Source organism: Dermacentor silvarum, chromosome 3 (genome assembly GCF_013339745.2).
Source record: "Dermacentor silvarum isolate Dsil-2018 chromosome 3, BIME_Dsil_1.4, whole genome shotgun sequence".
NCBI classification, from domain to species: domain Eukaryota; kingdom Metazoa; phylum Arthropoda; class Arachnida; order Ixodida; family Ixodidae; genus Dermacentor; species Dermacentor silvarum.
In genome coordinates this window covers 226,137,377-226,151,839 of record NC_051156.1, presented here as the reverse complement: position 1 = coordinate 226,151,839, position 14,463 = coordinate 226,137,377, and the positions used below count along the sequence as shown (strand labels likewise).

General features: G+C 46.7%; 1 protein-coding gene across 41 annotated transcripts in view; it reads right to left on the bottom strand.

The window, feature by feature from the left end:
• The window catches only part of LOC119446815 (basement membrane-specific heparan sulfate proteoglycan core protein), a 436,128-nt gene that overhangs the window by 216,917 nt on the left and 204,748 nt on the right, over window positions 1-14,463 (bottom strand). For 24 of the 41 annotated variants that reach the window (XM_049664395.1, XM_049664396.1, XM_049664417.1 and 21 more), the window contains 8 exons: window positions 11,503-11,856; window positions 6,814-6,969; window positions 5,489-5,629; window positions 3,421-3,567; window positions 3,152-3,295; window positions 2,899-3,042; window positions 2,643-2,786; window positions 2,403-2,543 (listed from right to left, as the gene is read on the bottom strand). In XM_049664395.1, the coding sequence (XP_049520352.1) occupies window positions 2,403-2,543; window positions 2,643-2,786; window positions 2,899-3,042; window positions 3,152-3,295; window positions 3,421-3,567; window positions 5,489-5,629; window positions 6,814-6,969; window positions 11,503-11,856 (1,371 nt within the window). The remainder of the gene's footprint in view (window positions 1-2,402; window positions 2,544-2,642; window positions 2,787-2,898; window positions 3,043-3,151; window positions 3,296-3,420; window positions 3,568-5,488; window positions 5,630-6,813; window positions 6,970-11,502; window positions 11,857-14,463) is intronic. The other 17 variants (XM_049664428.1, XM_049664430.1, XM_049664432.1 and 14 more) reach the window with 9 other exon arrangements.

Sequence of the window (14,463 nt, the reverse complement as noted above, 5' to 3'; positions counted from 1 at the left end):
TTTCGATGGGGGCGAAATGCGAAAGCACCTGTGTACTTAGATTTAGGTGCACGTTAAAGAACCCCAGGTGGTCCAAATTTCCCCGAGTCCCCCCACTACGGCGTGCCTCATAATCATATCGTGGTTTTGGCACATAAAAACCCCATAATTAAATTTAATCATGGAGGATTCCCAGTGTTTTGCAGTGACTTTCCACAAATGTTTACTTGCTTGCCCTGTAATAAATTGTCAGTAGATTGTAATGACGGCTAATTCCTTATTTTTCTTATAGGTGATGCGTTTGTAGAGACCACACAAAAAGCATGGTTGTTGTAATGCCGCCATCAGATTCATGACGCCAAGTTGTTTATCTAGAAAAAACTCCAAGATGCAATAACTACATTCACAGTCAAGGGCAGATATGCACTGGATGCATGAAGACAATAGCAATTACTGAAGTTTTTTTACTCTATCAAACCATTCTTCATCACGATATACCCATTTTCACTTTATTCTTGCACTGACCCCATACTCTTTACATGTAATAATGTAGCGAATGGTTTAGTGCTATGATGCCTAAATGCAATTAAGCAAGAAATTCGTATAATTTTTAAGCATACTTGCTTGTACTACTATTTCTTGAACATGCCACATGCCATGTTGCACTTAAATACTGCCATATTTGAAAATATTAACGAATTTTGTTAATGATTCGGCATACTCTTTCCCGTTCTAAACAAAAATGCTGAATCAGTTTATTACTCTGTTTTTAGTTCGTTAACCCATTTGCTTACATAGTCCGCGATCTGACCGCGACGGCCAAGGACAAAGTCGGAGTGACCGGCGATTTGCCGGATGCTCAAAGAACGGCTGACTCTGGCCATTTTTCATAGATGGCAGCACATTACAGGCTATTTTCTACTTGTTCTGGGGATTCGCCCACTAGATGCACATATTTGTCTACACTTTCAGCGAGAGTTCGTGAAACAATGGAAAGCTTCCTGCTCGCCAGACTCTGCTCTGTTGTAGCCATGGCAACCCGAGTATCAGGCTCGAAAAAGGCATACAGGCTTCCAAGTGGGCTCACTTCTTTCAGAACATACCACTGAAAACTGAAGCAGAACCATTCGATGCTGTGCTTAGTCTTTGAAGGCCAAGTTCAAAAGTCCGAGAGGCATTTGGAATGCAAAAAACGCTAAAGTGCTCTCTGCGTTACTTTTTTATGCTCACTTTCTAGTTTTTTTTAATGCATCTTATGCGAAAGCCTTGAACAAAATTAATCAGACATTTTGTAAATACAATGTCTGTAGCAGATTTTAGAGCCATTTTCTTATAATGCAGCACATGCTCAACGAAGCAGGTAACTGTGCTGCGGAACACCAGGCGCAGAGCAGTGCTGAACTGGCAGATGCGAAGGGGTTAATACAGCTACCAAGAGTGCACAAAAATGCAGTTTCAGAGTCCGAGACTATGTGCACTAAGCTGTACAATACAGGAATGTTTTCTTGAGGAATCTTTCGGGCCCTATACATGGTACCCTGCTTCACCGGGTCAAATTGTGCAACTGAAAGTCCTGAAACCGCACAATGGGTCATGAACAAGATGGGAGGGAACTGAGGGGCTCGATTTTTGTTAGTTAACTAAGTGAAGCCAACAGAATGAGGACAAGGAAATCGTAGGGTAAATCATTCATTCGTTGTTTTACCGAAATGTAGAAATGACAAAACAAAGGGCAATGAAAGCTGGTGAAAGAACAACTTGCCACCAGTGGGAGCCAAGTACCCATCCTCCATCATTTAGTCATTATACAATTTCCCCTATGCTTTCTATGGGTTCATATGGTTGTGACTAACAGAGGTTCATGATGGATGCTGCAGTGGGGAGCTCCAAATTAATTTTCACCAACTGAAGTTCTTTAATGTGCACCTAAATCAAACTACACAATTGTTTTTGCATTCCTCCTTCCGCAGAATACAGCTGCCCCTGGTGGAAATAAAACCAACCTTGTGCTCAGCAGCAGCAGGCCATAGCCACCGAGCCACCATGGTGGGCAAGCAATAACATGAGACTTCACTCCACAGGCATGTAGACTCACCTAACATAGCATCACAAGTGTATTGGCTTGCCAAGTGAGGATAAGAACAAAAAGTTCATGACAAAGTATGATCGTATGATCACCCTGTGGTGGGCAGTCATGCTCATCAGATCCATCAGCACAATCAGGATGACCATCACATTTTCCAGATAAGTCAATACACCACAGACCATCACAAACAAACTGATTTGGTCCACAATGGGCTCCATGATGAGTTGGAACTACACAAGATTTCATTTACAGATAGAGGCTTACTATTAAGGATGCAAAATTTTAAGCCAACCCATGCTTTGGTAAATGATAACAGGAGTGGCAGGTGCATGATTACCTTCTCTTGATGGACAATCATGTTCATCAGTGCCATCCACGCAATCAGGACGACCATCACATTTTGCAGACTCATCAACACAACGACGGCCATCACAGACAAACTGATTGGGTCCACAATGAGCTTCATGATGAGTTGGAACTGCACAAAATTTTTCAGAGGCTTACTATCAAGGAAACAATTGTTCCTTAACCCAACTCATAATTTGATAAACAACAGGAGCGTCGGGTACATGGTTACCTTCTTTCGATGGACAATCATGTTCATCAGTGCCATCAGCACAATCAGGACGACCATCGCATTTTCCAGATGCATCAACACAGCGACGACTGTCACAAACAAACTGATTTGGTCCACAATGAGCTTCTTCATGATGAGTTGGAACTGCACAATGTTTATACAGGCTTACTATCAAGGAAACAGAACTGTTTCTTAAGCCAACCAATGTTTTGGTAAACAACAACAACAACACTAGGAATGGCAGGTGCATGGTTACCTTCTCTTGATGGACAATCGTGTTCATCAGTGCCATCAGCGCAATCAGGACGACCATCACATTTTGCAGATTCATCAACACAACGACGACCGTCACAAGCAAACTGATTGGGTCCACAATGAGATCCTTCATGATGAGTAGGAACTGCACAAGATTTATTTTAAAGATAGAAGCTTACTATCAAGGAGGCAGAACCACTTCTTAAGAAGCCAACTCATGTTATAAAGAACAGGAGTGGCAGGTGCATGGTTACCTTCTTTTGATGGACAATCATGTTCATCAGTGCCATCAGCACAATCAGGGCGACCATCACATTTTCCAGATGCATCAACACAACGACGGCCATCACAAACAAACTGATTGGGTCCACAATGAGCTCCTTCATGATGAGTCGGAACTGCATGAAGGATGGCCACCAGTTAAGACAAGCGTGCCAATCAGGTTTAGCCAACTGACAAAAATGCAATGGCTCTTCATTCTTCATGACTGGAGGCTGAAAGGAAGTGGCTCAAGTGTAGTTACCTTCTCTTGATGGGCAGTCCTGTTCATCAGTGCCATCAGCACAATCAGGACGACCATCACACTTGCCCGCAGAAGGCACACATCGACGGCCATCACAAACAAACTGGTCAGGACCGCACTGGAATCCATCAGTGTGGTGAGGAGGTACTGTAGAAATTGCTTGACGTTAGAAACGAACCCCTGACAATGCGTACAATGCCATGAACTGACCCATGGCTATCAGCCAGTGCTCACAGTTCAATACTGTTTTCATCCACACCAGAGCCCCCGATAGAGTGCTTCATAGCTCAAATGCTCAACAAGCACTTTCAACCTTCAGCCACAACACAGAAGACAGCATGGTAGGAGTAATAGATAGATGTGACTTAGCAAATCAAGTAACCTTAGCCTTCCAAAGGAATTAGAGCCATTCAGTGATTTCCACCACCACTAACAGGAGAGCCATGCACATCCAGGCCAGTACAAGCAGGCCAAACAATTTCAGTCTTGCACAGCAGGAGTATTAACTGGATGTGACTAAGCAAAGTGGGTAACCTCAGCCTTCAAAAGGAATTAGTTCAGGAACAATTTGATGCTTTCCATAACCACAAACCGGAGAGCCATGCACATCTGTGCCAGTACAAGCAGGCCAAGCTAAGTTTCAGTCTTGAAAAGCTGGCAGCCATGAGGAAAAAGTGTATAAAGTTAAACCTGCTTATAACAAACCTCCATATAACGAATTCCTGGATATAACGAAGTATTTCTATTACCCGCCGTTACTCCATAGAAGCACATGTATTTAAGACCTTTACGTAACGAAGTGGCAGCGGGAGACCCCCTCGAAATAACAAATTTCCCCCGCCGACAACCTAGAAATTTCGCCCCAAATTTTATCATTTTTGCGCGAGCAGCAACTGGAAGCACCTTCTCCGCCGCGACAGAATGCGAAGCGGCAGCGGCATCACGCTTGGCGCTCTCAAATTCACGGCGACTGCGAGGCGAGAGCGAGCGCACATGCGTGTGCGTGCGTGCGAGCGCGTGCGAGGCGGGCCTGCATCCCTCGACCCGGTGATCTTGCCGCCTCGGACGTGACCTTTCCCCCTCCCTTCATTCAAACCTGATCCCACTGCTTGCTGCAGCTGGCCTAGCCCGCCAAGCCAGCACTCTCCTTTTCCAAGTTGATGTTGCCGAAGGAAAAACTTTTTTTCAACGCGCTGACAGCACCACTCTTTGGTTACTGCGCAAGTTTCTGCGCGTCACTTCACTAACTTGACACTAGGTGACGCTACGATGCCATCGTGTCGCTCGCTCTTCGTTTCCGACGCCTCGCGCTTGTGCGAAACGACACGTGTCCACGCATCCAGTACCTGGTGCGACATTCCAAGGACGAGTGCTTCGACGAAGAAAAGTAAAGGATTTTCTTCCCTCTCGTTTAGTCAAGGAAAACGGGTGCACGTTACAATCGAGAGTGCGTTAGAATCGAGTAAATACGGTCAGCATTTCTTTTTCGAATTTTCGTACCGAACCTGCACATAACGAAATCCTCTTTATAACGAAGTTTTTCGGGAATTTGTCAATTTTATTACATCCAGGTTTAACTGTATGAACAAGGAGGCAAGCGAGGGGACAATATTTCAAAGTCAAAAAATGATTTTTCAAGCTCAGAAGCAGCACCAAAGAGCCAACATGGAAAAAGTGCCGACTTGCTGTTAGGAAACCAGCAGGAGGAAAGCCAAATGCAAATCTCTGCTAAGCAGGCGTACAAGACAAGTTGCAATCCTGAGCATAAAAAGCCACTGAACAGTGCAGGAAGTAGGCCTTCACAATTTTGTACCTTATATTCCAGAAGGCACAGCAACAATAGGAGTATTAGTGGAAGTGTCAGAGCACACAACAGGGCAAAACCTAGCAATGGAAAGGCAGCAGCATAAAGATGAATAGGAACCTTACAGAGGTCATACAGGAGAGTTCCAATCATGCATGATTTGGTACTTGTATTTGAGGTAGATAGTTTCATGCCAAAAGCCATGTCATGTCAAGTAATTACAAATATATTATTTCACATAAAACAGTGAACTGAATATTTCACCTGCTCTAGGGGGGCAGTCCTGTTCATCAGTCTCATCAACACAGTCACGATGACCATCACATTTCTGGAATTTTTCTAAACACCTACGGCCATCACAATTGAATTGATCAGGCTTGCACTGAAATCCTTGATGTGGAGGACCTATGTGTGGTGTCACGGAGGAGAATGAATAGTTTGTAAATGTCTATAGTTCAGTGTTAAAAAAAAAAGCGCTAAATGCACTTGAATCAACACATCTGCAAAAAGAACATTTGAGAAACTGCCACAGGATGAAGAAAATAAAAGATAGGGCAAGGGACAAGTCAGCAGTCAAAACACAAGGCTAAAAAGCTGAAATGAAAATGTAACAGCCTTCAAATAATAAGTGCTTAATTTTAGAGCAAAACGAGATGATTGTGAAATTAAATACCCTCTGTCCTTAAAACTGCATTCCCTGTTTAAACACTAACTACAATACACATTCGAAGCATCTGCTTCTGCGGTAACTAGGCCAAGAGACTACACTAAGGTGCAGTTGACTTCTGTCTTGATGGGACCGACAGAATTGACCAAATTATCCGGCAATCCGAGTTAGAAGAACAGGCATAAAAAGCATCTGAACACCTCACTGCTTTATTTGGCAGTACGTTTTAGATTCCACTGCCCCCCCCCCCCCCCCCCTCAGCCAAATGGGCACCCCTATGCCCCAAATATAATGCGCACCAGACTTTATTTTAAAAAATAGCATGCCTCCGATTCTCGCAATTACAAATAGGATGTTACCTTTGCAGAAGCTCATTTAGTCCTCAATCTCAAACAGCTTTTTATTGCTGTATATATACTGACTGCAACACCTCGTCCTCCCGGTGCACCGTACATTTGTAGTCCCCCATTTATTGAACGATTCTGCAACCATTCTGAATGGGATGGTGACCTATGCCTAGAGCCTAGACCAACCACTTCACCGATTTGTCCTGCGATGCTAGCAACAAGTCTCTGGAGTACTGAAAATATGTGATGCGATTCTGTTACATCTAAAATAACATCTTTTGAATGAGCCTTTGTAATTAAAGCCTGAAAGCGGTGCACTGTCGTCACCATTCTGCGTGAAAAGCTTTGCTATGCCATCTCATCCATCTGGCCATCTTGTGACAGAGACAACAGAGCCTCTCTCCTAGAGAACCTACTATTAACACTTGTACCTTTCTCTATGCTCTGCTTGAGATTACAATGGCGATACTGGCTCTAACGGTCCCCTTCCCCCCCACCCCCCCCCTCCACCTAGCAGCCATGCAGTGTGCACCTTTGTCCTCAGTCATGACACAGGAGACAATAAAGGCAATTACCTTCAGAACCTGGTTCCACACAGTTTTCTTCATCATAGCCGTCATTGCACTCGCGATGGCCATCACACCTACGCGACTTGTCCACGCACCGCCTGTTGTCATCGCAGGCAAACTGGTGGGCTCCACAATGAATGCCACCGGGATGAGGTGTGGGCACTGAAAATTGCAACTCATTAGCAGATAACATACAACAAATTGTACACATTGATATAAAGGTGCAGAACATCGGAGTTAAAAACACAGTACTACTGAACTTTTGGATACATATGGAGTTTTATTATTAAAGTGAACCGTTATATTCTTGGCACTGGCAAATGGTGCACTAACCCTGACAATGGTGAATGTTGCATGCCTTGAAATTTGTTATTTATTCAATATTCAATGGTATTGTTGCATGCCTTTAGGCTTTGTTATTTATTCTTCGCTAGTTTGGACATAATTTTCCTCTTTGAATAATGAATAGAAGTTGGTTTTGTAAGCCAGCTCAACAAACACTCTTGCCATATAAAGTCAGAAATATTTGCACAGATTAGGTAGCCGATTGAAATAGGGTAATTTTTATCAGAAACTCCACTAAAGCTAGCTCATGGCATATCAAAAACTTGTCTGCACCACATGATGCATTTTAGGCAGATCGGTTCACATAAGATTCACCAAATGATTGATTTGTCTGTGACAAAGACACAGCCTCCAGTTAACACAACAAGATTCACCGTCCTCGGCCTCGTCTTCAGTTTCACTTATGGTATATGTTGGACAAATTTCCATTAATCTGAGCAAACTTTTCGTCTGCGTTTTCAAGAGCGGTGAAATCTAGGCGACTGAGCCTAATTGTCACCAAGTTAAACAAAGTAAAATGGGAAGAGCTGTAGCTGTAGTGCAAAACGATGCTACGCACTATCCGTGACCCACTCGACCATTCAGCCCTGATGTACTCAAATGAGGACACATGCTATATATTCTGCTTGCGGTGACTGTCCCATCCACTGGTGGTATGCATTTTTTTTTTATGATGTGGAAACTCCTTTGGCTTTGAGCAGTCTTTTCGAAGCAATTAAATTACTGGCTGCATGTGTCAAGCACACGATGTGCGATTGTTGCACCCTCCATCTGTCACAATCATTTCAATTTGATTGCCTCATTGCGATTCAAGCACTTCACAAGAAGATTTGGTGCCATTTTAAATGAATGAACTGGCCGCTGTGATACCTTAACGCGACGTTTTAGCAACTCCTTGTAGCGATGTGTTGAACATTCTGCAATCTTGACTTAAAGCAAACAACTGAATTTTCAAATGCAAGTCCTGGAACCATTGCACCTTTCCGAATACCCCGGAGCACTTCGTACCTATTGTATCACCATAGCGTTTAATTATGGCTGCATTTATCTTCCCTTTTGCTATTGTTTTTTTCCTGTGTCTCCAGATATCTATCATCTTCATTTATCCATTCACCAAGATTTGTATATTCTTTTACTCTAGGTATTTCCTGGCCTTGTATAAACACCGTCTGTTCACATTTGATTGAAGACCATAAAACCAGATTTTATAATGCTACATTTTAATCCTAAATTCTCACATTCTTCTCCACAGATCAGCCAGACGTTGCTCGCTGAAGTTTGCTCGCTAACAAGCAAAGTGATATGCAAGCAAGCAAACTACACTACTTGAGCAGAGTCGCTGCCTGGCGGGCGCTGGCTGAACCACTGATAAGGTAGATTGCGCCGCGCGTCGTCTGCTATAGGCACTACCTGCTTACATGTGCGTGAATATCGAGTACATCAAAATAGCATTTTATGCCGTTTTAAATACTAAGTGGTAACAGCGCAATGCGAATGCCGCGCTTTAGTGACTTGTCACAATGTGTTTATCAATCCACACTCTACGATACCATGCGAGACATGACTGGTGTGTTGTGAACATCACTCTGCAGTAGAAGGAAAAAAAAAGTAAGCGTGCAGTCATTGCATATCGTGTCATACATTTTATATCACAATAACTGCATTATGATAATTGCGATAATAGCATTACTCACGCCGAGTGGTTACGCAACCACAGATGTTTCTTTAGAATGTGGTTCTGATAGCACTTTGGTGAATTTTGCCTCACAAATAAATCGTGCACTTTTGTGCTTTCATTCGCTGCTTCAAAAGAAGTTAAAATAGGCTATTATACGAATACTGTGTGACACAGCAGTCTAGATGGAGGGCGTATCAACACCGAGTTGAAAGGCCGCTATTATAATTTCCTTTCGCTCAATTCATTGTGGTGTTAGCTTTATGCAAAACAGTGCTCACTATCAGCTGAAATAAAACTGCCTAATGATTTTAGCTCCTGAAATAATCACAACTTTGTCACATCACTCTTGTATGCGTAACCGTGCAAGGGCAACAAAAATCTCGTCTGAAGCAGCCCGATGATCCTACTAACGTACTGTCTATCACATTGGCCTGACTTGCCTAATTGTGGCGCAATAATATTAACAGAATATAGGCGGAACGCAAGCGAAACAGAAAAAAAAAAGGTCACAGTTTCGTACAAAAGGCAAAGTATCGCTTGCGATAGCAAATTAGTAGCCAGCTATACGAAGTAAGGATCGTAGTTTATCGTTCGTATAAAGTTGCAATTCACTTGCTAACTGAATTATCAAGTATGGTGTCAGCGCACAAGGGCAGACATGAACACATGCTAGATGACCGCGGGCACTCACTGTCAAAATGCTGGCGTGAGGAAGCGTGGCAACAGCAGCGAGCGAAGAGACTTTCGTGCTGTCTATCGCTTCAGCGCAAACTGAGCACCGAGAACGCAGCACGCCCAAACGTATGGGCCGTCGGCACACCTACGCTGCCTTGACTCTGCCCCCAATGCAGATCGCTTTCAAAATCGGGCGGGCGCGACCGCGCAATACGCAGTTGCTGCAGGAGTACAACGCCGCCCGCCCCTTGAATAAAAGCGTAGAAGGTGTGGGGATGCACGACTCTCGCGCGTCCCATTAATGTTTTCCCCGCATGGCTCCCCTCTCCTGTAATACGGCTTCGCCGCGTGGGGTTACGGTGGCAGCGTATTACGAGAGATTGCGCTAGTGTGGCGCTGCTAACACCACCTAACTAACACCTAACGACGGGGTTACTTGGGTGCAACAGGAAGGCGCTGCCTCTTCGGCTTGGGGATCGGCGAGCAGCACGCACGCACGGACGGACGGACGGACGGACGGACGCTTCGCGCGTGCGCCGGCCCGCTTCGCGAGACCGTGTCGCGAGGCTAGGAGAAGGACCAGGTATGGACGAACACGGATCGTTCGAACGCGCCACCGTTTGCGTGACCGTACACGTGAACGACTAGGCGATGGTGTCATAGCATGGGACGAACATATTCGCTCGCTATCCGAAACCATCGAGGCGCAGCACACGGCTCAGACTGCCAGGCTGTCTTCGGCCGCTGGCAGGGCGAGACGAGATTCTGGCGGTTCTGGGCTGTAATACATCGCTCGAGGAAGAACGCAAGTTTTGCCTTACTAAAGAGCAGAGAGCCGGTATAACTGTCTCCCCATTTCCCCGCAACGTGCATCCGCAGCACAATGCGGGCAGGCGAAGGGCCAGAGGCGAGGCCCTACTAAAGCAAGTTCGCGACGACCCGCACTCCGCGTGCTTTGTGGACGCCGAGCAGTAAGGCCGATCGGCAAACTTTCCGGCCGTCATGGTGGATCACAGTGGCGCAGTTCGCAACTATGCATCTTTCAGGTATACCACCCCGGCTAGAGCCGAGCATGCCGCGGTGGCTCACGCTTTTATTGACAGTCGACATCGAATTTACACCGATTAGAGCGCGGCCGTCAGGACCTTTGTTCCGTTTCGGCCGAGGTCACTCGCATATCCTAGGCAATAGGGCCATTTCCTCACACACCACCTGGTTTCCGGCTCACCTCGGGTCGCACTTGTCCTCTAACCTCAACGAGGTCGCCCACACCCGCGCGAGCTAACCCACCGCGCCGGGTCGGACGGAGGTGGTACCTCGGAGACTGGTCGGGAGATCTTTGTTCACATTCTTTATTCACATTCAACGAGGTGCACTATCAGCTGGGCAGGCGAACGTTTCCTCTTCCGCACGAGAAACTGCCCAGGCCGCAGGCATGCGCTCCGAATGTTGCAGACCAGGTCTTATCCTAGTCTACCCACTCTCAGCTCTTAAACGGGCACTTGAACCGGACTGCCCCGATTGTGGCGAACGTAGCAATTTAGAGCACATGCTCTGGCGGTGTCCCTCATTTCGGGGCCATCAACACATCACCGAAGAAGAGTGGAGCTCCGAGCTAGGGAGCCCCGATCTACTGCACCAGCTAAGGGCCGTCCGGAGGGCCCACGACGCGGCGGTGAGGCTCGGCCTCCCCACGTGGGAGCGGCCCGCTGCGCTGCCACCCTGAACGGCGGCGGTACTCCTCAGGACCTTTAATAAAGTTCATTGTCTGTCGGCCGGTCGCAGTGAGTCGGACTTGCTCGATTTGTCGCGCGCCCATGTGAATATTCGGCTCGCATGCATTAGTATATGAAAGGTGCAATAAATGCCATTTTGATTGTGTTGTCGTTACTTTGTCCCAAGAGCACGTGTGAGACCCCACAAAGGCAGTGTCGCTGGTTTCGAGTGCAAACAGCGCACGATCAAGAGACAGCCTGCAAGAGACCGACGAAACTCACCGCCAAGCTGAGTGAAGGTGGACTCGGAACCGGAGACGCGAAACCTGCCGAGGCGACCGCTGTCGATGACGGAGCGGATGGCGCGCTGCAGAGCCCGAGGATCGCCGCGAGGAAGCTTGACGTCGCAAGTGACGGTGAGCGCCTCGGCCTCGGGGGCCGGTGCGATCCGAAGGACCTCGACGGAGGGCACGTTGTGCGGGGGCAGCAGATGACGCCCCAGGGCTTGGGCAAGAGCCTCCTTGAATTCCGCGCTGAGCTGCTTGAAGGCCTCGCTGTCACGATGCACCAGGCTCGCGTCGAACTGCTGGTTCAGGATGCGCAAGGAACTCCGGAACATGGGCGAGGATCCGGCGGCTGCGTCAGGGAGACGAAATTATTTGCACGAAAAGACGCACGGCAACAAGAAATGAATTTTTGGGCGACAATAATAAAAGATGATAGAAAATCAGATTGGCATATATGATGGTAGTAAACTATACATGATATAGAAAACAATAGTTTACTTGACGTTTATGACGCCCCTACGGTTATACACAAGCCACAGCAAGGCTGCTAAACCGACATATACAGTGGTGTTCAGCCGACCAATATAACGCATCGTCTATGAGCAAGGCTATCGCACGGACAACTCGCGAGGAGGGCGCAGGAAAAGAAAATGTTCGTTCGTTCCTTAATTTGCGTCGCACAGCACGGTCAGGAGGCCGCGTATAATCTAAAATTCATGTACGATCTTTATCTGCAACAATAAAAAAAAAAGGACAATATAATTTACGGCGACATTCGGGTGTTCACGAAATACCGAGTAAGTACAATGTACGTAATTAACGCAGTTGCGGCAACTAATGCACTCGAGCAGTTGGAAGCCTGTCCTCGACATTATAGCCGGACGATAAAATTAAAGGTTATTGTGGGAGCACCTTCGCAGGCTCTTGGAGCATGTGTAACCGGATCGGAAAAAGTATCCAAGACGCCGATCGCACCACACCCAGCCTTTCGTCCGGTCACCAAGGTCCCCGATTTAGTTCTCCCCTCGTTTATAAATGGTAAGCAAGGCATCTTTAATGCCTGTGGAGGCGAACACTAACGGCCGAACACCTTGCTGTGGACGACGCGTGGGCACACGCCGCCGGTGAAAGCGGCGCATTGCGGGCTGTGCCTGCGGCTGGCTATGCCGCACAATTCTTCCAATATCAATGAGCCTGCGAAGGTGAAATTATCGATCACATATAACAACGCTGCGGTGGTTGTGTTGCTACAAGCGGTCTTATCCTGGCACTTAATGCTTCTAAATGCCCAAATGCGGTGCAGTATAAGGAATGTGTTAACAATACAAGTTTGGCAATATAAGTTAAATAGCACAGTTTTAAATATACACAAGTACACTAATTACTCCTATCTAGGCTACGAAGCTGGATGCTCGAATGGTAAACAAAACCACCGCGTTTTATATTGCCCGAAATTGGTGCAGCTAAAAGAAAATTCATACAAAAGTCCTTGCTTCAATTTTCCTATACAATATTTAAACGTTACGTGTGAAAGAAAGAAAACCCAGTAAAACAGACCATCTTACAATTTGTTTGGAACAATGCGGCACATGGACCATTCCGGCGCGCGATCCCTGAAACACGGCCGCCTGGATCGGCGCGCGCGGCTGGGTTGCGCAACCCCGCCGCGTTGTTCAACAGGAAATTATTCAACAGGAAAAAAAAAAAAAAAAAATGTTGAACTAAAACTAGTTCAACAGGAACTAATTTTAGCACAACAGTGGCAGTCATTTTTATAACGAGGACGACCGCTCCAAGCCGGGTAGGTAATGCTTTTTAGAGAGAGAGAGAGAGAGAGAGAGAGAGAGAGAGAGGACTCAGCCGTTGCGATAATGTTAATGACGCAATGATATTTGAAATTTGGAAAACGCAATTGTTCATGACGCACCCGACCCATCCGTCGCACCTTATAGAGGCGGGTGCGACTATATCGTCGTTCTCTTCCTACTGTGGTACTTCCCACTTGAAACTTGTTTTATTTGCGAACGAGGTTACATGCAAAAATATTTGCAGGGCTTCCATTACTCCCGAAATTTACGTGCGTCATTCCTTAGCTGTGGCAAGGGGTCGCTTGCGAGTAAACTCCTTTCGGGCCGCAATGGACTCGCCCCCAAAATAAGAGGAGCTTTAAAGACACTAAACAAACAGGAAGTTCAGCTGGGATAAAAGAGGGACCTTCAGGAATGCATGAAGTTTTTTGTTGGGTGCAAAAATAGGAGTTAAGCAGAGAAATTCGTAAACAAAGACCAAATATCTCTTCCTCATTTTCTCTCACGCCAGATTCGGCGCTGAAGCAGTGTCGTCACGGATTTCATTGCTCTCAGCGAATCAGGGGGCGCCATGATACGTCACCGCTTGCGTAAACGGCCGAGGCTCTCGCAAGTTGGTTCTTTATTCTATGCTCTCGCTCCATCATAGGCTGCATGGCCGCTGCGTTTGCGTTCGGTGCGACTTTTGCTAAGGTGTTCTGTGGCCGCGATGTATACCGTTGCTGACGCTGCACCTTGCAACGAAAAGCTCGCCAGGGAAGCAGGACTGCATTTGAGCGACTTCAGTGAAACGGAGCACTAAATGATCCGTGCTCGCGCTGTGTTTCCGCGTACGATGGCGGTGAGCAGCCGGCCGCGCCGATGAAAAGCGAAGCCTCGTTTTCGTCGACGGAAGTTGAGGCGGCCGGTCCGCCAGGCGACGCGACGATGTTACCGACAGAACAAGCGTAGGAAGTTGCGCGCGTACGCGGTATGGTTTTTTCGTGTCTTTTTTTATTGCGATAGCAATTATATGGACACTTCAACCGGATTTCTGCCGTCGCCGTAGCCGTCGCCGTAGCCGTCGCCGTGAGGTTCCGTATAGATGAAATCACCGCGCGCCGTATGCCCGAGCGGAAGCGTGCGGGGACGCGCGCTACCACGGAGAG